At 44.1% G+C, this 24,680-nt stretch overlaps 1 protein-coding gene across 4 annotated transcripts in view; it reads left to right on the top strand.

Moving 5' to 3' along the window:
- The first annotated feature begins 18,260 nt into the window (after positions 1-18,260).
- hectd1 (HECT domain containing 1) overlaps positions 18,261-24,680 on the top strand; it is a 182,225-nt gene continuing 175,805 nt past the window's right edge. For all 4 annotated transcript variants that reach the window (XM_078562871.1, XM_078562873.1, XM_078562872.1 and 1 more), the window contains exons 1-2: positions 18,261-18,451; positions 19,350-19,611. In XM_078562871.1, coding sequence (XP_078418997.1) covers positions 19,472-19,611 — 140 coding nt within the window. In that variant the 5' untranslated portion in view covers positions 18,261-18,451; positions 19,350-19,471. The remainder of the gene's footprint in view (positions 18,452-19,349; positions 19,612-24,680) is intronic.

A 24,680-nucleotide genomic window follows, 5' to 3' on the forward strand; every position in this document is an offset into this window, starting at 1 on the left:
GATGACAAGGATTGGGTCCTGAATATTGAGAGGTATATGACCTTCTAAAAGAAAAGGAAGCTAGGTAAAGGTGGAGGGGTAACACTGTTAATCAAGGATGGCATTTGTGCAATAATTAGAGATGACCTTGATTTAGGAGATCAGGATGTAGAATCTGTTTTGCTGGGGGTGAGGAATGGTAGGGGAAAGAAGTTGCTATTGGGAGTGGTCTACAGGTCCCCAAACAGTGACCACAATGTAGGACAAAGTATACAAGAAGAAATATTGGGTGCTTGTGATAAAGGGACGGCAATAATCATGGGTGGCTTTAATCTACATATAAACTGGAAAAATCAGATTGGCAGTAGTAGCAAGGATGATGAGTTCATCAAATGCTTTCGAGATAGTTTCTTAGAGCAGCATGTTCTGGAACCAACCAGAGAGCAGGTTAGATTAGATTTGATATTGTGTAATTTGACAGGATTAATTAATGACCTCAGAGTGAAGGCGCCCCTAGGTAACAGCGACCTATTCAATATGATTGAATTTTACATGCAGTTTGAAAGGGACAAGAGTCGGTCTAAGACTAGTATTTTAAACTTAAATAAGGGCAACTATGTGGGCTTTAAAGCTGGGATACTAGGCTAGGGGATAGATCAATAGAGAAGCAGTGGGAGACATTTAAGGGGATATTTCAGAATATTCAGAATAAGTATATTCTACTGTAAAGAAAAATTCTAAAAGGAGGACCCACCATCCGTGGTTAACTAAAGAAGTTAGGGAAAGCATCATTCTTAAAGAAAAAGCATATAACTGCACAAAGATGAGTGGCAGATCAGATGATTGATCAGAATATATAGAACGGCAGTGAATGACTAAAAGGTTAATCAGGAGAAAGAAATTAAGGTATGAGAGGAATAGTGTTATCCACTTTGGTAGGAAAAACAGAATGGCAGAGTATTATTTAAATGGTGTTAGATTGGGAAATGTTGATGTACAAAAGGACCTGGGTGTCCTAGTACACCAATCACTGAAAGCAAGCAGGCAGGTGCAACAAGCAGTTAAGAAGGCACATGGTATATTGGCCTTCATTGCGAGAGGGCTTGCGTACAGGAGCAAGGATATCTTACTGCAGCTGTACAGGGCCTTGGTGAGACCACACCTGGAGTATTATGTGCAGTTTTGGTATCCTTATCTAAGAAAGCATATACTTGCCATTGAGGGAGTGCAGCAAAGGTTCACCAGCCTGGTTCCTGGGATGGCAGGATTGTCATATGAGGAGAAATTGGGCCGACTAGGCCTGTATTCACTGAAGTTTAGAATGCTATCTCATTGAAACGGATAAAATTCTGACAGGGATGGACAGACTGGATGCAGGGATGATGTTTCCTCTGGCGAGGTGCCACAGTCTCAGGATACAGGGTAGACCATTTAGAACTGAGATGAGGAGAAATCTCCTCACTCAGAGGGTGATGAACCTGTGGAATTCTCTACCACAGAAGGCTGTGGAGGCCAAGTCACTGAATATATTTAAGACGGAAATAGATGGATTTCTGGACTCTCGGGGGCAACAAGGGGTAAGGGGAGAGAGAGCGGGAGTACGGCGTTGAGATAAAGAATCAGCCATGATCATTTTGAATGGCGGAGCAGGCTCAAAGGGCTGGATGATCTACTCCTGCTCCTATTTTCTATGATTCTGTGATGAGTAGAGTCCCACAGGGGTCTGTGTTAGGGCCTTAACTTTTTGCAATTTACATCAATGACTTAGATGAGAGGAAAGAAAACCTGGTAGCTGAATTTTCAGACAACACAAAGATAGGTAGGAAAGTATGTTGTGAAGGAGTCAAGGAGTTTGCAGATGGGTATAGATAAGTTGAGTAAGTGGGCAAAAATCTGGCAGCTGGAGTATAATGTAGGAAAATATGAAGTTGTTCACTTTGGCAGTAAGAATAAAAAGGTAGAGTATTGCTTAAATGGAGAACGATTGCAGAATTCCGAGGTGCAGGGGGATCTAGGTATTCTTGTGCATGAGTCACAAAAAGTTAGTATGCAGGTACAGCACATAATAAAGAAGGACAATGGAATGCTATCCTTTATACAAGAGGAACTGAACATTAAAGTAATGTTAACTGATTTCTTCTCCACCGATGCTGCCAGACTTGCTGAGTTTTTCCAGGTAATTCTGTTTTTGTTTTGTTTTGGATTTCCAGCATCCGCAGTAGCTTTTAGCTTTTTGTTTTTATCTTTGTGTTTGATTGACTGCCACCTCTCTTCAAAAAAATGCCCTCTTGGACGAAGTATGGTTCTGTCCTCCGACAGGATTTCCGACTGTCTCTTCTGCCCTGCTCACCTTCATTGCTTTCCATTTCTCTCCTGGTGTTTGACAAGGTGTTTACTAAAACCCGCTTTCACAGCCATATCTCCTTTCTCAGTGACTGTCTCCGTCTCCGACTCACCCCACGTGGATTTCAACTGAAATTCCATCCCTCGTTTCGAACCCACCCAGGATTACAGGTATCTCCGGGACATAAAACGTTTCTCGGACTGCTGTTCCCGTCGCATTCTGAGATCCACACTCAGTGCCATGCGCCGCCATATGAACACACTCGACCTCTCCCTCCAGCAGCACCGCCGCACCCTTTTTCAAAGCTGCGCGTGCCCCCAGTTTCATTTTATTCTTCGCCTCATCTGTCACCTCAACAAGAAACTTTTTCTCTTTCTCTCAAGTGCTAAGGAACGCAAGCTCCAACAACTCATCGACTCCAACACCCATCTGGGACCCTCCACCCATGCTTGTCCCTCCGTCCTCACCCCATCTTCCAATCCCAGCCCCAGCCGCGTATTCACTATACCCCCTGACCTTCCCCTCTCCGATGCTGAATGTTCAGTGCTCAGCAAAGGACTTAGTTTCATACCCTTACGCCCTCATCTCAATGAATTTCGGGCTCGGCATGATGCTGAACTCTTCTTCCGCCGTCTTCGTCTCCGTGCTCACTTCTTTGGGCAGGAGTCCTCTCCCCGTTCAACGGATCCTTTTACCCACCTCCAATATTCTCCCTCCACTTGGACCCCTCCCTCTGGATTCTTACCTTCTCTTGATCTTTTCATTGAGAACTGTCGGCGTGACATTAGCCGTCTCAATTTCTCTGCTCCTCTCACCCATTCTAATCTGTCTCTCTCTGAACTCACTGCACTCCGTTCTCTCAGGTCCAACCCCAACATTGTCATCAAACCCGCTGACAAGGGTGGTACTGTTGTTGTCTGGCGCATTGACCTCTACCTCGCGGAGGCTGAGCGTCAACTCGCAGACGTTTCCTCCTACCTCTCCCTGGACCATGACCCCACCACAGAACATCAAGCCATTGTTTCCAGGACTGTCACTGACCTCATCTCCTCTGGAGATCTTCCTCCCACAGCTTCCAACTTGATAGTCGCCCAACCTCGGACGGCCCGCTTCTACCTCCTACCCAAAATCCACAAACAGAACTGTCCTGGCAGACCGATCGTGTCAGCCTGTTCCTGCCCCACGGAACTCATTTCTCGTTATCTTGACTCCCTTCTCTCTCCCCTTGTCCAGTCCCTTCCCACCTACATCCGTGATTCCTCTGACACCTTACGTCACATCAACAATTTCCAGTTCCCTGGCCCCAACCGCTTCCTCTTCACCATGGATGTCCAATCCCTCTACACCTCCATCCCCCACCAGGATGGTCTGAGGGCCCTTAGCTTCTTCCTTGAACAGAGGCCCCAACAATCCCCATCCACCACTACTCTCCTCCGTCTGGCTGAACTTGTTCTCACACTGAACAATTTCTCCTTTAACTCCTCTCACTTCCTCCAAATAAAAGGTGTGGCTATGGGTACCCGCATGGGCCCCAGCTATGCCTGTCTCTTTATGGGGTATGTGGAACATTCCTTGTTCCAGTCCTACTCCGGCCCCCTCCCACAACTCTTTCTCCGGTACATCGATGATTACTTCGGTGCTGCTTCATGCTCTCGTCGGGACCTGGAAAAATTTATTAATTTTGCTTCCAATCTCCACCCCTCCATCATCTTCACATGGTCCATCTCTGACACTTCTCTTCCCTTCCTTGACCTCTCTGTCTCAATTTCTGATGATAGACTGTCCACCAATATCCATTACAAGCCTACCGACTCCCACAGCTACCTCGACTACAGCTCCTCACACCCCGCTTCCTGTAAAGACTCCATCCCATTCTCTCAGTTCCTTCGCCTCCGTCGCATCTGTTCTGATGACACTACCTTCAAAAACAGCTCCTCTGACATGTCTTCCTTCTTCCTTAACCGAGGTTTTCCATCCACGGTCGTTGACAGGGCCCTCAACCGTGTCCGGCCCATATCCTGCGCATCCTCCCTCACGCCTTCTCCTCCTTCCCAGAAACATGATAGGGTCCCCCTTGTCCTCACTTATCACCCCACCAGCCTCTGCATTCAAAGGATCATCCTCCGCCATTTCCGCCAACTCCAGCATGATGCCACCACCAAACACATCTTCCCTTCACCCCCCTTGACGGCATTCCGTAGGGATCGTTCCCTCCGGGACACCCTGGTCCACTCCTCCATCACCCCCTACTCCTCAACCCCCACTTATGGCACCTCCCCATGCCCACGCAGAAGATGCAACACCTGCCCCTTCACTTCCTCTCTCCTCACCGTCCAAGGGCCCAAACACTCCTTTCAAGTGAAGCAGCATTTCACTTGCATTTCCCCTAACTTAGTCTACTGTATTCGTTGCTCCCAATGCGGTCTCCTCTACATTGGAGAGACCAAACGCAAACTGGGCGACCGTTTTGCGGAACACCTGCGGTCTGTCCGCAAGAAAGACCCAAACCTCCCTGTCGCTTGCCATGTTAACACTCCACCCTGTTCTCTTGCCAACATGTCTGTCCTTGGCTTGCTGCATTGTTCCAGTGAAGCCCAACGCAAACTGGAGGAACAGCACCTCATCTTCCGACTAGGCACTTTACAGCCCTCTGGGCTGAATATTGAATTCAACAACTTTAGATCTTAAACTGCCCCTCCCCCCATCCCCACCCCGTTTCTTTTCCCCCTCCACCCGCTTTTTTTTCAATAATTTATATAGATTCTTCTTTCCCCACCTATTTCCATTATTTTTAAATCTAAAACTAAAACCTTTAGTCTTTTCACCCCACCCCCACTAGAGCTGTACTTTGAATATCCTGTTTTCCATTCTTAATTAGCACTTTTCTCAGACAAAGACCACCACCTTCAACACCTCTTTGACCCTTTTGTCTGTGACATCTTTTGATTATCTGCTCACACCACACCCTCAATGTGTCTCTTCCCCCCCCCCCCCAACCCACCTTAAACCAATTTATATTTCTCCCTTGTTGAAACTATGCTGCAGTTCTGCCGAAGGGCCATGAAGGCTCGAAACGTTAACTGATTTCTTCTCCGCCGATGCTGCCAGACTTGCTGAGTTTTTCCAGGTAATTCTGTTTTTGTTTTGTTTTGGATTTCCAGCATCCGCAGTAGCTTTTAGCTTTTTGTTTTTATTAAAGTAAGGGTGTTATGCTTCAGTTATACAGGGCATTGGTGAGACCGCATCTCGAATATTGTGTGCAGTTTTGGTCTCCTTATTTAAGGAAGGATGTAAGTGCGTTGGAGCCGGTTCAGAGGTGGTTTACTAAATTAATACTTGAAATGAGCCGGTTGCCTTTTAAGGATAGGTTGGACAGTCAGGGCTTGTTTCCACTGGAGTTTAGAAGAGTGAGGGGTGACTCGATTGAAGTATGTAAAATCCTGAATGGTCTTGACAAGGTGGACATGGAAAGGATGTTTCCTCTTGCAGGTGAGTCCAGAACTAGGGGCACTGTTTTAAAATTAGGGGTCGCCCTTATAGGACAAAGATGAGGGGAAATTTTCTCACTCAGAGGGTTGTGAAACTTTGGAAGTCTCTGCCTCAGAAGGCTGGTGGAGGTGGGGCGACCGAATATTTTCAAGGCAGAGGTAGTTAGATTCTTGTTAGGCAAGGAAATCAAAGGTTATCGGGGGTAGATGGGTATGTGGAACCCAAAACACAAACAGATCAGCCATGATCTTATTGAATGGCGGAACAGGCTTGAGAGGCCAAATGGTCTACTTCTGCTCCTATTTCGTATGTTCATTTCTCTTGCAATTGCCGGACTGAGAAGATCATGTTAATTTTATATCTTCCAGTTCTAAAATCACCCGGATTCAGGATAGACCATCCTGCTCTCATACCCACATGTCTGTCCTTGGCCTGCTGCAATGGTCCAGTGAAGCTCAACGCAAACTGGAGGAACGCCATTTCATATTCCGATTATGCACTTTACAGCCTTCCGGACTTAACATTGAGTTCAACAACTTCAGACCATGAACTTTCTCCTCCATCCTCACCCCTTTTTGTCCCCTTTTCTCAATATTCATTTTTATTTTTTTCCACTTATTTTTATCTATTTATTTTTAAATTTATTATCATTTTTATTCATTGTTTTATCCCCATCTTTTATCCTATTTTCGTTCTTTTTTCCCACCACCCCACCCCCACTAGGGCCATCTGTCACTTGTTCATGTTGTTGTTTCCCGAGTGCTTACCCTTGTCCGGCTATTGTCACATTCTGCTTTCTATCCTTAATGTCACCATCAGCACCTCCTTTAGCCAGTACCACCACCATTAACACCCCTTTGATCTTTTCTATATGACATCTTTGGCAATCTCTCCTTTGCCTCCACCTATCGCTGGCCTTCTATTCAGCTTCACCTGCTCCACCCCCCCTTAAACAGTATAAATTTCACCACATTTTTACTTCTCTTTAGCTCTAAAGAAGAATCATACGGACTCGAAACGTTAACTCTGTCTTTATTTCCACAGATGCTGTTAGACCTGCTGAATTTTTCCAGCATTTTCTGTTTTTGTTTCAGATTTCCAGCATCTGCAGTCTGACAAGGGTAACATATGTAAATACTTTTCCCATGATGCTCAGCATGGAGATGCCTCAATTGCAATTGCTGCTGTCGCCCTTGTTCTTGTGTAGGGTCACAATCTTTGCATCACGCATATCCTGGGGCACTGCCCCCTCCATCCAGCAGAGACAAAGAGGTTTGTGCAGGACTTGTAGTGCCGATTTCCTGTGCTTCATGAGTTCAGGTGGAATAGGATCAGTACTGGAGCTTTGTAATAGCTTTAAGCTCCTTCACTTTGGGTTCGATATCCAGCTCTGCCATGACAAGCAAGCTTTCTAAAGTGTCTAGAGCTTTGTTAGTGAGTGTTCTCCCTAGAACTCAAGGAAGTGTTCCACCCTTTTTTCCAACTATTTATTGTAGTCAATGATGACCTCCCCTGCCTTTGATTTCAATGGTGGCATTTTCTTTGCTGATGGGCTTGTAGTCTTTTGATCCCTTCATACCATCCCATCCCTACCATTCCTTGTGTCAAATAACATCTGGATATTCTGGGAATGTTTTAACCAGTAGTCATTAGTGCACTGCCCAGCAGTCTATTGGATTTTGCTTCAAGCAAATCTTTGTGCATTCAGAGTCTTCTCTCTCAGATCTCTTCTGTAATTAATGAGAGCAAACCACTTGATTTCAAAGACAGGTTCCATAAAAGTGAGTTTTTTTTTATTCTTTCGTGGATGTGGAGCTCACATTGAGAAGATGGTTGTGAGCAGGCTTCTTGAATTGTTGCAGTCCATTTGCTGCAGGTAAACCCACAGAGGGGAGTTCCAGGATTTTGACCCAACAACAGTGAAGTAATAGCAATATAGTTCCAAGTCAATATGATGTGTGGCTTGGAGGGGAACTTGCAGATGGTGGTGTTCCCACGCACGTGCTGGCCTTGTCCTTCTAACTGGTAGAGGTCATGGGCTTGGAAGGTACTGCCGAAGGAGCCTTGGTGAGTTCCTGCAGTGCATCTTGTAGATGGTACACACTGCTGCCACTGCGCAGCAGTGGTGGAGGAAGTGAGTGTTGAAGGTGATGGATAGGTTGCTAATCAAGCAGATTCCTTTGTCCTGGACGGTGTCATGCTTCTTGAGTGTTGTTGGAGCTGCACTCATCCAGGCAGTGGAGAGTATTCCATCACACTCCCGACTGGCGCCTTACAGATTATGAACAGGCTTTGGGGAGTCAGGTGGTGAGTTACTTGCCTCTCAGTGAGTGATCTGCTCTCAGTGAGCTTGGTCACTTTAAGGGATGCTATGTCAATGTTCAGCCTATCAAGTTTCATGTCAATCACAGCTGTCTTGTGCATATTATTGACCAGCTGCAAGTCGTCTGTCAGTCCCGTGCACATGGTCCTGACATTCCAGCTTCCTTTTTGAAGAGTTGGCATTTTCTTTCTTTTTGTTTGTTTGCCTGGTGCGATAGATTCCATTCACTTCTTGAGTAGGGATTCTAAGATCCAAGCACCTGTTGTAGCAGGACTCGTTGTGGGTCAGTACCTTACTAGTTGGGACTGCCTAATGGAACATGATGGTCCTTCCCACCATTGGAGTCAGCTCATAGCACCCGTTCACTACACCAATCAAGTTGAACTTATCACTCGTAACTGCTGTCTCCAATGTTGTGCTAACACAGCAGCAAAACTGGAGTGTCCTCTCCAAACAAAATTTATGGAGACCATGGGCTGCCCAAATGTCAAGGTCCCCCTTTTGACCTCCCCGGTTGAGTCCAAAGGAATGCAAAGCACTATATTTGACACCAGCTTGGTTGCAGGAAAGATGAAGTATTTAGAAATAAAAACAGAAAATGCTGGAGAGACTCAGCAAGTCTGGCAGCATTTGTGGAGAGATAAACAGAGTTAATGTTTCAAGTCTGTATGACTTCTTCAGAGCTAAAGAGAAGTATGAAATATTTAGACATCAGTCTGTCTTTGGGCTCCGCTCCAGATTTTTGTCAGGATTTATTCCCTTAACTTTCAACTCGCTTAACATATCCACAAGGTAGTGGAGCTATTCGCCCATAGCTGAGAGCTTTTCCATGAGTGCCAGGGTATGTCCACATGCCTGTGGGCCAGTGCTCAGCAAACATCTACACATGTATATTGTTAGTGATTAGAAGTGGGATATTTTCTGATTACAGCATACCCACCATCCAGCCAGAGGGCTAAAGCCACAATAGTTCCCCAGCTGCTTCTTTGTGTTACTTCTGACTCAAATTTGCTGTATTTGATGCAAATGATTTTATTGAATTTGTGTCAACATTCAGAAAAAATCTTTTCGAAATCATAAGGCATTTTTCTAAGTGAGATGGGACCTAGGTAATACTACAGTTTTCTCAAGGTAATCTTTTTGAAGAACAAACAGCAGTGAGATGAAAGAAGTTGGTTGAGGGATGAATGTTGGCTAGGACCTCCTGCTCTTCTTTGAAAAAGTGCTATTGCATCTTTTACATTCAGTTGAGCAAGCTTAATCCCTCATCTGGAAAATAGCACCTATGGCAAATTTTGGCATGGGATATAATTCATGACTTTCTGACATAGACAAAATAAGTTAGTGCTTTTCAAGACCACACGACATCCCAAAGTGCTCTACGCCATATGAAGTACTTTTCAAGTGTAGTCACTCCTGTAATGTGGGAAATGCGGCAGCCTACGTGCACACAGCAAACTTGCACAAACAGGAATGTGATAATGACCAGATAATCTTTTTTTTGTGATGTTGATTAAGGGATAAATATTGGCGAGGACACCAGGGATGACTCTCCTGCTCTTCTTCTAAATGGCGAGGTGGAATCTGTTCATTTGTGCACCTCTACTAAAGTCCTATGTTAACTGCCGGGAAGGTCAAACTCACTTTCTTCAAACAGAGCATACGAACATATGAATTAAGAACAGGAGTAGGCCACTCAGGCCCTTCAGCCTGCTCCACCATTTAATAAACTGATCTGACTGTAACCTCAACTCCACATTCCCACCTACCCCCGATAACCTTTCACCCCCTTGTTAATCAAGAATCTATCTGCCTTGAAAATATTCAAAGACTCTGCTTCCACTGCCTTTTCAGGAAGAGAGTTCCAAAGACTCGCTACCCTCAGAGAAAAAAAATCTCCTCATCTCTGTGTTAAATGGGCGACCCCTTATTTTTAAACAGTGACCCCTAGTTCTAGATTCTGCCAGAAGAGGAAACATCCTTTTCACATTCACCCTGTCAAGACTCCTCAGGATCTTATGTTTTAATCAAGACCCCTCTTACTCTTCTAAACTCCAGCAGAAACAAGTCTAGCCTGTCCAACCTTTCCTCATAAGACAACCCTCCCATTCCAGGTATTAGTCTAGTATACCTTCTCCGAACTGCTTCTAAAGCATTTATATCCTTCCTTAAATAAGGAGACCAATACTGTACAGAGTACTCAAGATGTGATATCACCAATGCCCTGCACAACTGAAGCATAACCTCTCTACTTTTGTATTCAATTTTCCTTGCAATAAACAATATGATTCTTATTCGCTTTCCTAATTACTTGCTGTACCTGCGTACTAACCTTTTGCAATTCATGAATAAGGACCATCTCAGAACACTGCAATCTCTCACCATTTAGATAATATGCTTCTTTTTTATTACTCCTGCCAAAATGGACAATTTCACATTTTCCCACATTATACTCCATTTTCCAGATCTTTGCCCTCTCACTTAACCTATTTATATCCCTTGGCAGCCTCCTTATGTCCTCTTCACAACTTACTTTCCTATCTTTGTATCATCAGCAAATTTAGCAACCATACCTTTGGTCCCAAGTCATTTATATAAATTGTAAAAAGTTGAGGCCCTAGCAATGATCCCTGTGGCACACCACACATTACATCTTGCCAACCAGAAAATGACCCATTTATGCCTACTCTATGCTTCCTGTTAGTTAGCCAATCTTTTATCCATGCCAATATGTTACTCCATACACAATGAGCTTTTATTTTCCTCAATAACCTTTGATGTGGCACTTTATCAAATACCTTCTGGAAATCTAAGTACAGAACATCCACTGGTTCCCCTTTATCCACAACACATGTTACTTCTTCAAAGAACTCCAATAAATTGGTTAAACATGATTTCCCTTTCACAAAACCATGTTGACCCTGCCTGATTACCTTGAATTTATCTAAGTGCCCTGCTATAACTTCTTTAATAATAGCTTCTAACATTTTCCCTATGGCAGATGTTAAGCTAACTGGCCTGTAGTTTCCTGCTTTCTGTCTCCCTTTCTTTTTCAATAAAGGAGTTACATTCACTATTTTCCAATCTAATGGAACCTTCATCAAATCTAAGGAATTTTGGAAAACTGAAACCAATGCATCAACTATCTCACTAGCCACTTCTTGGATGGATGAAGTCCATCAGAACCTGTGGACTTGTCAACCCGCAGCTCCAACAATTTGCTCAGTACCACTTCCCTGGTGATTGTAATTTTCTTGTTCCTCCCTTCCTTCCATTTCCTGATTTACTGCTATTTCTGGGATGATACCTGTATCCTCTATAATGAAGACTGATGCAAACTACCTGTTCAATTCATCTGCTATATCCTTATTTTCCATTATTAATTCCCCAGACTCACTTTTTAAAATATCTATAGAAACTCTTAATATCTGTTTTTATAAATCTAGCTAGCTTTCTCTTGTACTCTAATTTTTTGCTCCTTATTAATCTTTCAGTCATTCTCTGCTGTTTTTTATACTCTGTCCAATCTTCTGACCTGCCACCCATCCTTTCACAATTTTATGCTTTTTCTTTAAGTTTGATACTATCTTAACTTTTTAAGTTAACCACAGATGGCGGGTCCTCCCTTGGAATCTTTTCTTCTCGTTGGAATGTATCTATTCTGCGTATTCTGAAATATCCCTTTAAATGTCTGCCACTGCATCTTTATTGACCTATCCCTTAAACTAATTTGCCAGTTCACTTTAGCTAGCTCTGCTTTCATGCCTTCATGATTGTCCTAATTTAAGTTTAAAATACCAGTCTTTGACCCACTCTTCTCTCCCTCAAACTGAATGTAAAATTCAATCATATTATGATTGCTGCTACCCAGGGGCACAATACCAGGTCTAGTACAGCCTGCACTCTGGTTGGCTCCAGAATGTGTTGTTCTGAGAAACCATCCCGAAAACATTCTATGAACTCCTTGTCTAGGCTACCTTTACCCATCTGATTTTTCCAGTCTATACATGGATTAAAACCCCTCATGATGTACCTTTCTGACAAGATCCCATTATTTCCTCCTTTATACTCTGTCCTACTGTGTGGGTACTGTTAGGGAGCACGTACACCATTCCCACAGGTGACTTCTTGCTTTTATCATTTATCATTTCTACCCAAACCGCTTCTACATCCTGGTTTCCTGAACCTAGATCATCCCTCTCTATTGTGCTAATACCATAATTAATTAACAGAGCTATCCCTCCATCTTTCCCCAGCCATCTGTCCTTCCTAAATGTCATGTACCCTCAATATTCAGGTCCCAATCGATGTCATCCTGCAGCTATGTCTCTAATGGATATCAGGTCATACTTATTTAATTCTGTTTGCACTATAAGTTCAACCGTTTCGTTTTGAATGCTATATGCATTCAGATACAAAGCCTTCAGTTTTGTCCTTTTATTATTTTTCTAACCTCTTGCTTTATCTGCTGATTTACTCTTAGATTTGTACTCTCTGTCCCTTCCTGTCATGGTCTGTTTATCCTGTCCCATATTAATACCTTTCTCTCGTGCCTTGTCTCTACTCTTTGGTTTACCACATCTTCCTAAATTTTATCCCTTGCTCCCACTATTTAGTTTAAAACCCTCTTACTTCCCTAGTTATGCAGCTTGCTAGAACACTGGTCCCAGCATGATTCAGATGTAGACCATCCCAACGGTACAGCCCTCACTTTTCCCAATACTGGTGCCAGTGCCCCATGAACCGGAATCCAGTTCTACCACACCAAGTCTTTGAGCCATGCATTCGTTAATCTTATTTTCCCTATGCCAATTTGCACGTGGCTCAGGTAATAATCCTGGGATTATTACCTTTTAAGTTCTGCTTCTTAATTTGATGCCTAGCTCATAGTGACTATTTGCTTGTCCTGCCTACGTCATTTGTACCTACAAGGACCACGACGACTGGATCCTCCCCCTCCCACTCCAACTTCCTCTCCAGCCTTGAGCAGATGTTCTGAACCCTGGCACCAGGCAGGCAACGCAGCCTTCTAGGCTCTTGTTCTTTGCTGCAGAGAACAGTGTCAATCCCCCTCACTATACTATCCCCTACTACCACTATGTTCCTTTTTGCTCCCCCCACTTGAATGGCTTCCTGCACCACAGTGCCATGGCCAGTCAATTCATCCACCCTGCAGCCCCCACTCTCATCCAAACAAGCTGAAAGAACCTCAAACCTGTTGGCAATTGCAAAGGCTGCACTCCTGCCCTCTGGGTCTCCTTACCTACCTCACTCACAGTCGCACCCTCCTGTCCCTGACCACTGCCCAATTCAGAGGACTCTATCCTAAGGGGTATGATTGATACAAAGTATCCAGATAACTATCTCTCTCCTTGATGCATTGTAGTTTCTGTAGCTCAGCCTCCAGCTCAATGACTGAGCCGGAGCTCCTTGAGTTTCAAACACTTAGTGCAGACATGTTTGCCCTGGGTCACAATGCTATCCAGGGGCTCCCACATGCTACAACCTTGTTACAAGACTTGTCCTACCATTCTTAATGTGTTTTAATTAATTACTTAATTATTTTATTCAATTAATTATTTTCCATTTTATATATATATATTTTAATCAAGTTTACCACCAGTTTGTATATCATTTTAAACCCTAGGAATAGAATAGACCTTAACCACTTACCAGATACTCACCAAACAGCTAGCTTCTTCTCCTGTAGTAGAGTAAGAACCAATTCCTACAGGGTGAAAAAGTTAGAAAAACAACGGAGCACAAAAACTCCTGAGAACCACATAATTTTATAGCACCTCAAATTTAAATGGATATCTTCAGTAACAATAAACCGTGATCGTTTTCATAGCTCAAGAAAATAAAACTAACTTACCAGTTAAAAAAAAGCATAAGACCAAAAGATGTAGGAGCAGAAGTAGGCCATTCGGCCCATCGAGTCTGCTCCGCCATTCAATGATTCATTGAATCAGCCATTCATGGCTGATCTGATAATCCTCAACTCCACTTTCCTGCCTTGTCCCCATAATCCTTGATTCCTTTACTGATTAAAAATCTGTCTCTCTCAGTCTTGAATGTACTTGACGACCCAGCCTCTACAGCCCTCTGCGGTAAAGAATTCCACAGACTACCTTCTGAGAGAAGAAATTCCACCTCATCTGTTTTAAATGGGCGCCCCCTTACTCTGAGATTACGCCCTCTGGTCCTAGACTCTCCCACAAGGGGAAACAACCTCTCAGCATCTACCCTGTCAAGCCCCCTAAGAATCTTATATGTTTCAATAAGGTCACCTCACATTCTTCTAAACTCCAATGAGTGCAGGCCCAACCTATTCAACCTCTCCTCATAAGAAATTCCCTCCATACCCAGGATCAACCTAGTGAACATTCTCTGGACTGCCTCCAATGCCAGTATATCTTTCCTTAGATAAGGGGATCAAATATGTTCACAGTATTCTAGGTGTGGTCTAACTAGTGCCTTGTATAGTTTTAGCAAGACTTCCCTATTTTTACACTCCATTCCCTTTGAAATAAAGCCCAACACTCCATTTGACTTCCCTATTACCTGTTGAACTTGTGTGTTAGCTTTTTGGGCTTCATGCACAAGGACTCCCAAATCCCTCTGTGCTGCAGCCTTCTGCAGTCTTTCACCATTTAAAAAATATTCAGCTCCTCTTTTCTTCCTGCCAAAGTGCATAACCTCACATTTTCCCACATTATGTTGCAGCTGCCAAGTTTTTGCCCACTCACTTAACCTCACTATATCCCTCTGTAGACTCCTTGTGTCATCCTCACCACTTGCCTTCCCACCTATTTTTGCGTCATCTGCAAACTTGGTGATAGTACGTTCACTTCCCTCATCTAAGTCATTAATATATATTGTAAATAATTGAGGCCTTGTTCCCTGTGGCACTCCACTAGTTACAGGTTGCCATCCTGAAGATGCCCCCCTTATCCCAACTCTGTCTTTTATTAATTAGCCAATCCTCTATCCATGCTAATATGCTACCCTGAACACCATGGGCTTTTATCTTATTAAGTAGCCTTCTGTGCAGTACCTTATTGAATGCCTTTTGGAAATTCAAATATATTGCATCTACTGGTTCCCCTTTATCTATCCTGCTTGTTGCCTCCTCAAAGAATTCTAATAAATTTGTCAGGCATGATTTTCCCTTCGTGAAGCCGTGCTGACTCTGCTTGATTAGATTATGTATTTATAAATGCTCTGCTGTTATATCCTTTATAATAGACTGCAATATTTTCCCAATTTTCGATGTTAAGCTAACTGGCCTATAGTTACCTGTTTTTTGTCTCCCTCCCTTTTTGAATAAGGGTGTTACATTGTCCGTTCTCCAACCCTCTGGGACTTATCCAGAATCTAAGGATTCTTGGAAGATTACTACCAGTGCATCCACTATCTCTGCAGCTATTTCCTTTAATATCCTAGAATGCAACCCATCAGGTCCACGGGACTTATCAGCCTTTAGCCCCATTAGTTTCCCTAGTACTTTTTCTCTAGTGATAGTTACTGTATTTATTTTCTTCCCCCTTTTTGTCCCTTAATTATTTAGTATTTTTGGAATGCTATTAGTATCGTCTACTGTGAAGACAGAAGCAAAGTATTTATTCAACTCCTCTGCCATTTTCTGGTTCCCCATTATTATTTCCCCAGCCTCATTCTCTAAGGGGCCGATGTTCACTTTGGCCTCTCTCTTCCTTTTTATATCTTTAAAGAAGTTCTTACTGTCCACTTTCATAATATTCGCTAGTTTACCCTCAAAGTTTATTTTTCCCGTCTTTTTTAACGTCTGTCATTGTTCATCAACCGTCTTTTCTGCTAAACTCCTTTCCCAGTCCACTCCAGTCAACTCTGTCCTCATTCCATTGTAATTACCCTTATTTAAGTTTAGCACAGTTGTTTCCGATCTTAGTTTCTCACTCTCAAACTGAATGCTAAATTCTACCATATTATGTTCACTGTTTCCTAGCGGATCCTTTACTCTGAGATCATTTATTAAACCTGCCTCATTACACATTACCAGATCCAAAATAGCCTGATCCCTGGTTGGATTCACAACCTATTGTTCTAAGAAACTGTTCCGAGTACACTCTATGAATTCTTGCTCATGTCTACCTCTGCCAATTTGATTTTCCCAATCTACATGAAGATTAAAGTCACCCATGATTAATGTACTGCCTTTTTTACATACCCTCATTATCTCCTGATTTATTCTCTGTCCTACAGTATAGCTACTGTCAGGAGGCCTATAGACTACTCCCACCTGTGTCTTCTCCCCCTGGTTATTTCTTACCTCCTCCCATATGGATTCTACATCTTCTGATCCAAGATCCTTTCTTGCTATCATACTTATTCCATCTCGTACTAACATAGCTACCTCACCACCTGCCTGTCCTTTCGAAAAGTCACATAGCCCTGAAGATTTAGTTCCTAGCTTTGATCTCCTTGTAGCCATGTCTCCATAATGGCTATAAGACCATACCCATTAACCTCTATTTGTGCCGCTAATTCATTTACTTTGTTCCAAATACTATGTACATTTAAGTAAAGGGCCATTAATTTTGCCTTTTTACAATTTTTTCTCCCTTTGACCCTATTTGCTGCTTTTTTTTAATGTTTGTACACTCTGTCCCTTCCTGTCACACTCTGGGTATCATTACCTAAATAGCTGCCCTGCAAGGCTGCCATATCCTTTTGCTTTGAAAGCCTACGTATCCCCTTTTCAGAAACCTCCCCCCTTTCTATTTAGCTTAAAGCCCTCTCTACAGCCCTAGTTATTCGGTTCACCAGAACACTGGTCCCAGCATGGTTCAAGTGAAGCCCGACACACTGGAACCACTCCCTTCTACCCAAGTACTGGTGCAGGTGCCCCATGAACTGAAACCCATTTCTCCCACACCAATCTCTGAGCCATGCATTTAACTCCCTGACTTTATTTACCTTATGTCAGTTTACTTGTGGCTCAGGTAGCAATCCTGAGATTATTACCTTGGAGGTTCTGCTTTTTAATTTAGCTCCTAACTTTTCAAATTCTTTCAGCACTGTTCAGGACTCTTTTCTAGTCCTATCAATGTCGTTGGTACCAACATGGACAACTGCCCTCCCACTCCAAGTTCCTCTCTAGCCCTGAGGAGATGTCCGTAATCCTGGCAGACAACACAGCCTTCGGGACTCACGCTCACGGTTGCAGAGAACAGTATCTAACCCCCTAATTATACAGTCCCCTACCACTACTATGCTCTCATTTCTTCCCCCCAGCTTGAATAGCTCCCTGTACCATGGTGCCGTGGTCAGTTCGCTCATCCTCCCTGTAGTCCCCGTTCTCATCCACACAGCTTGCAAGAACCTTGTAACTGTTGGACAGTTGCAGGGGCCGAGGCTCCTCGAACACTACCCCCTGGGTCCCCATATCTGTTTCACCTGCAGTCACACCCTCCTGTCCCTGATCACAGACCAAATTTGAATTACCTAATCTGAGAGGTGTGACCGCCTCCTGGAGCAAAGTGTCCTGGTAGCTTTTCCCCCTCCCTGATGTAGCGCAATGTCTGCAGCTCAGACTCCAGTTCCTCAACTTGGATCCGAAGTGCCTCGAGCTGCAAACACATGGTACAGATGTGTTCGCTCTGGATCACCTTGGCGTCCAGCACTACCCACATGCTGCAGCAGCAACACGTCACCCGTCCTGCCATCGCTATCGTATTTTATTCAATTTATTAATTAATTACTCTAGTATCTCCACTGTTTACACTTTATTTTTTTATATACACACCAGTATCGATCTTATACTTAACAAGCTATCTTTAAGAAAAAGAGAAAAAAAGACTAGAGCTCTAAACGCAAACTGAAGACTCTACTTTTACTTTAAAGACTAGAAATACTCACCAATCAGCTGCTCTCCGCGCCCTTTAAGGTCTCACACTCTTCTCTCACTGTCATTGTTATTAAAATGTATTCATTTTTATACTTTGCCAGGATGTATTTCAAAGGAAGGTTATTATTTTTATTTATCTAAGATAAACATAAACACAGGAAGAAAGGCGGAAGGTTTGACGCTTGTGGGAGACGATGGTATTTTAGTGTCGCTCCCTGGGCGGAGGGGAGGAACAGACGCTCCTCCTCCTCCGCATTCGGTGCTTAGAGCCCTGGAGCCGGTTGCGAGATGTTGAGCTGCTCTTAGCCTCCTGAACCCAGCTATTAATAATCAATCAATGTGGAGGATGTGGTGCCGCAGTTCTCTTCAAGCCGCCCTACCCTTGAGCCGCGGATAGAGAGGCCCCCCCACCCCCGCCCCGAGTGCGGTGAGTGAGGCACAAAATGCCGCCGTTGGAAGGGACGGGAATTGCTTTCAGGCCCATTACGCCGGAATTTCCTGCTTTAGGCAGCCGGCTTGATCACGCTAGGCCTCTGGGCTAATGGTCAAAATTTAGCCGCAGGCCACTCGAGGCCTGGCGTGGTGAGATCGGCCCGGCTGTTGGGTGGAGGGATCCCCCCCCTTCCCCCCCCTTCCCCTGCTCCCCTCCCTTCCCCTGCTCCCCTCCCTTCCCCTGCTCCCCTCCCTTCCCCTGCTCCCCTCCCTTCCCCTGCTCCCCTCCCTTCCCCTGCTCCCCTCCCTTCCCCTGCTCCCCTCCCTTCCCCTGCTCCCCTCCCTTCCCCTGCTCCCCTCCCTTCCCCTGCTCCCCTCGGCGGTACCGAGCAGCGCCGGTTGAAGGGAGGAGGCAGCAGGGTCGCGGGGTGGTTTGTTCCCTGCCCGGTCCCTGAGCCTGAGCTAGGCCTGAATGAGCGCCTTTGTGTCCGCTGGGAAGTGAAGCGAGGCCGAGGCCGCTCGGGTGACTCAGGTTTTTTTTAAACTTGTAAACGGGCCGTCAGTGGTGACCTTCCGGCGGGGCCTGTGTGCCTGCTCCGTGTTTTCGGCGCTGAGAGGCGGTCACTGAGCAGACTTTCCGAAGCCTTGGCCCTCGTGTGTCATATTAAAGCGGGACTTCAATCAGCTTTAGTCCGAAATCCGTGGTTAAATGGCGGTTCCGGTCTAACGACCGAGGGGAAAGTGCATTAATTTCGGGTGAAAAAAATGCTGTCTGATTATTCAAACTTTTAAATTTGGAATTTGGGGGGGGATGGGGGGGGGGAATTGATGCACCGAAATACAAAGCATTACACAGGAACAGCATCTGTTACCTTTACTTCCCTTTTGATCAGGTTCATTCGGACCAGTTGTGGAAATACGGCGATCTTTTCTTTTCCCGGTGACTTTCTGATCCAGTCTCTCCGTTCCAGGAGAACATTGGGGAAATATACTCACGTTTTGAAGAGGTCACGCCATGGCCGATGTGGATCCGGACACTTTGTTGGAATGGCTACAAATGGGCCAGGGAGACGAAAGGGACATGCAGCTAATAGCATTGGAACAGCTGTGTATGCTACTTCTCATGTCGGATAATGTGGACCGTTGTTTTGAAACGTAAGTTTTTAAAAAAAAATTACATAATGGATCTTCAGATTGTTTTGTTTTCTGTTGACTTGTACTGCATCTCAAATTTCAATTGAAGCTGATTTTAAGAATTTCTATATTGGTAGTTTATTTTTTAAAATCATATCTGGATAAAGGGGAACCGGTGGATGTACTGTACTTAGAATTCCAGTAGGCATTTGATAAAGTGCCACATCAAAGCTTATTGCAGAAAATAAAAGCTCATGGTGTAAGGGTTAACATTGGTGTGAATAGAAGATTGGCTAGCTAACAGGAAGCAGAGAGTTGGCATAGATGGGTCTTTATCTGGTTGGTAGGATGTGACAAGTGTCCCACGGATCAGTGCTGGGGCCTCAACTTTTTACAATTTATAGAAATGACTTTGAAGAAGGGACCAAAGGAACAGTTGCTAAATTTGCTGACGACACAACGATAGGTAGGAAAGTAAATTGTGAAGAGGACATAAGGAAGCTACAAAATGATATAGGTTAAGTGAGTGGGCCAAGATCTGGCAAATGACGAATAATGTGGGCAGATGTGTGGCAGGAATAATAATAAAGAAGCTTATTATTTAAATGGTGAGAGATTGAGGAGCTTTGAGATTCTGAGGGATCTGGGTGTCCTAGTGAATGAATCACAATAGGTTAGTATTGCAGGCACAGCAGGTAATTAAGAAAGCTGATAGAATATTATCATTTATTGTGAAGGGAATTGATTACAAAAGTAGAGAGGTTATGCTTCAGTTGTACAGGGCATTGGTGAGACCACATCTAGAATATTGTGTCTGCAGTATACAGTACTTGTTTTCTTATTTAAAGAAAGATGTAAATTAGAAGCAGTTCAAAGAAGATTTACTAGGCTAATACCAGGAATAGGCGGGTTGTCTTATGAGGAAAGGCTGGACAGGTTAGGCTTGTATCCACTGGAATTTAGAGTAAGAGGTGACTTAATTGAAACCTTTAAGATCCTGAGGGGTTTTGACAGGGTGGGTGTGTGGAGAGGATGTTTCCTCTTGGAGAATCTGGAATTAGGGGTCAGTGTTTAAAAATAAGGGGCCATTAATTTAATACAGAGATGAGGAGAAAGTTTTTCTGCGGGTTGAATGTCTTTGTAACTCTCTTCCTCAGAAGGCAGTAGAAGCAGAATCTTTGAATATTTTTAAGGCTTGGCTGGATAGATTCTTGATTCACAAGGGGGTGAAAGGTTATTGGGGGTAGGCAGGAATGTGGGGTTGAAGTTACGTTTGGATCAGCCATGATCTTTTTGAGTGGCACAGCAGGCTTGAGGGGCTGAGTGGCCTACTCCTCCTCATTCATACGTACGTATGTATATATGTTCGTATCTCTGGAAGGGACGTGTTAGAGGACAGAACAAGACTATGATGTACCCAGGAATTTGACAATGTTTCAGATCTGCATTCCAATTGCCTGAACAAAGTCCCAAAGTGTTTTATATTTCACTAAAATATCTGCAATGGGCATTGTTGATGGTCTGCAGTCTGGGTAGTCGAAAGCTGTCAGGGAGACCAAGGGTACTTTATTTTTATTCATTTACAGGATGTGGTGACACTGGCTAGGACAGCATTTATTGCCCAACCCTAATTGCCCTTGAGAAGGTGGTGGTGAGCTGCCTTGAACCGCTGCAGTCCCTGTGGTGTAGGTACACCCCCAATGCTGTTAGGGAGGCAGTTCCAGGATTTTGACTCAGTGACAGTGAAGGAATGGTGATAGATTTCCAAGTCAGGATGGTGATTGGCTTGGAGGGGAATGTCCAGGTGGTGGTGTTCCCATGTATTTGGTGCCCTTGTCCTTCTAAATGGTAGTGGTTGTGGGTTTGGAAGGTGCTGCCTAAGAAGCCTGGGTGAGTTTCTGCAGTGCATCTTGTAAATGGCACACACTGCTGCCACTGTTTGGTGGTGGAGGGAGTAAATGCTTGTGGAAGGGGTGCCAGTCAAGCGGCTGCTTTGTTGTAGATGGCGTCAAGCTTCTTGAGTGTTGTTGGAGCTGCACTGATCCAGTCAAGTGGAGGGCATTCCATCACACTCCTGACTTGTGCCTTCATAGATGGTGGACAGGCTTTGGGGAGTCAGGAGGTGAGTTACTTGCTGCAGGATTCCTAGCCTCTGACCTTCTCTTGTAGCTACTGTATTTATATGGTTAGTCCAGTTCAGGTTCTGGTCAATGGTAACCCCTAGGATGTTGATTAGTGGGGATTCAGTGATGGTAATGCAATTGAATGTCAAGGGGTGATAGTTAGATTCTGTCTTGTTGGAGATTGTCATTGCCTGGCACTTGAGTGGCGCGAATGCACCCTGTCACCTGTCAGCCCAAGCCTGGATATTGTCCAGGTCTTGTTGCATTTGGACATGGACTGCTTCAGTATCTGAGGAGTCGCGATGGGTGCTGAACATTATGCGAACACCCCCACTTTTGACCTTATGAAGGAAGGAAGATCATTGAAGCAGCTCAAGATGGGCCTTGGACACTACCCTGAGGAACTCCTGCAGCGATGTCCTGGAACTGAGATGACTGACTTCCAACAACCACAACCATCTTCCTTTGTGCCAGGTATGACTCCAACCAACGGAGAGTTTCCCCCTGATTCCCATTGACAGTTTTGCTGGGGCTCCTTGGTACCACACTTGGTCAAATGCTGCCCTGATGTCAAGAGCAGTCATTCTCACCTCCTCTGGAGTTCAGCTCTTTTGTCCATTTTTGAACAATGGACATTGAACTCTCCCACCCAGATTACATCTGTGCCCTTGCTTTGTCCAAGTGGTGTTCTGCATCGAGGAGCACTGATTCATCAGCTGACAGGGGTGCACGGTATGTGGTAATCAGCAGGAGGTTTCCTTGCCCATGTTTGACCAGATGCCATGAGACTTCATGGGGCCGGAGTAGATGTCGGACTCCCAGGGCAACTCCCTCCCGACCATATACCTCTGTGCCACCACCTCTTATGGGCCTGTCCTGTGGTGGGACAGGACATACCCAGGGACGGTAATGGTGGTGTCTGGGACATGATCTGTAAGGTATGATTCTGTGAGTATGACTATGTCAGGTTGTTGCTTGAGTAGTCTGAGACAGCTCTCCCAATTTTGGCACAAGTCAAAACCTGCACATGGTTTGGAAGTGTGAACGGCAATGTGGCCTACTTAACTGAACTTGGAAGGCACAGATTCTTATGGTGGGCATATCAGCAATTCTAGTACAAATATTGAATGGTTGTGTTTTTTAAAGGTCACTTGTGACCTTGTATTGATTTATTCGATCAAAGTTTGGGATTTTGGACTTTCTGGCAGTACAGACATTTTCTATGTAGCTTTTGAAGTTTTTTTAGTGTCCATTGCTGATACACAGAAGACAATACCAATGCACCTATTTAATCATAAGGATATATAATTTTTTTTAAAAAAAAAGCTTTACTGAGGACTAATAAACATGCTGTTTCTCAGCTGTGTGAAATGCATATTGTCTTTGGAGAAGTGTTATCTAAGTAAATCACTTTTAAAATTGTCCTTTGAGAGAAGGCTGTGGTTTTAGTATTATCTTGCAGTTGCCTTTTTCTATTATATGATCTAAAAGAGTATCCTTGTCAGAAAGTGACATTCAAGAACTGGCAGTGAAGGTAATGAATTTGAAGAAAGAGTCATTCTTGGCTCAACAGTAGCACTCAGGTCTACGCGAAAAGATTTACATCCCACTCCAGAGACCTGAGCCTGATGCTTCAGTGTGGGACTGAGATGTGTCATCTTCCAAATGAAAAGTTAAACAAAGGCCACTACTAATCCCCTCAGGTGGGTGTAAAAGATCTAATGGAACTATTTGAAGAGGAGTTCTCTTCTTATCTTGGCCAACTTTATCCCTCAACCAAAATCACGAAAAACAGATTATGTGGTTACTTATCTAATTGCTTTTAGCATACTTGGCTATGCTCAAATTGGTTGCCATGCTTTCCTTAACTCTTCAAAAGTACTCCATTGACTGTGAGGCTCCTCAAGATGTCCCGAGGGTATGACAGGCATTGTCTAAATGCATGACAATCCTTTTCCACTACCTGTGTACCTAGGACGAAAGTGCCTTGAACCTTTTCTGATGGTGGCTACAGATATTTTCTTTGCCTTCTCCAGGATTTAGAATTAGAAGTTATTTGGGACTGCATCTCACTGGATTGTGCTCTCTTGTGGATAAAGTAAGCATCGATAATATGTCATGCCGCCTTCCTCCCTTTTATATATGTTTGAATCTATATGTTACCATACTCGGTTAAAATAAGTGCCTTCCCCCCTCTTGCTTTCCTTAAAGACATTTTGTGGCCAATCTTTCCTTGCACCTCTGAAGTCCCTTGTGACATTTTTCCACGTTAAATATATTACTTTTAAGTTGGACTGAGGATTTAAAAGTTTTAATGTGTTTTACTTGTCTCACTCATCGATGTCTACAGCACAGAAGGAGGCCATTCGGCCCATTGTGCCCGTGCCGGTCAACAAAGATCTGACTATACTAATCCCATTTTCCAGAGCTTGGCCCATAGTCCTGGAGGCTATGGCAATGCAAGTGACTATCTAAATACTTCGTAAATGTTATGAGAGTTTCTGACTCAACCACCTTTTCAGGCAGTGAGTTCCAGACTCCCACCACCCTCTGGGTGAAACAATTTCTCCTCAACTCCCCTCTTAGCCTTCTACCTCTTAACTTAAATCTACCCTCCCTGGTTATTGACCCCTCCTAATGGAAAAAGTGCCTTCCTATCCACCCTGTCTGTGCCACTCATAATCTTATACACCTCTGTCAGGTCCCCTCTCAACCTTCACTGCCTCAAGGAAAACAACTCCAGCCTATCCAATCTTTCCTCATAGCTCAGACCCTCCAGCCCAGGCAGCATCTTGGTAAATCTCTGCACCCTCTCCAGTGCAATCACATCCTTCCTATAATTTGGTGACCAGAACTGCACATAGTATTCCAGTTGTGGCCTAACCAGCATTTTATACAGTTCCAGCATAACTTCTTGTGTTCCATGTCTCGGCTAATAAAGGCAAGTATCTCGTGTCTTCTTATCTA

The sequence above is a fragment of the Cetorhinus maximus genome, chromosome 18, assembly GCF_964194155.1.
Source record: "Cetorhinus maximus chromosome 18, sCetMax3.hap1.1, whole genome shotgun sequence".
Lineage (NCBI taxonomy): Eukaryota > Metazoa > Chordata > Chondrichthyes > Lamniformes > Cetorhinidae > Cetorhinus > Cetorhinus maximus.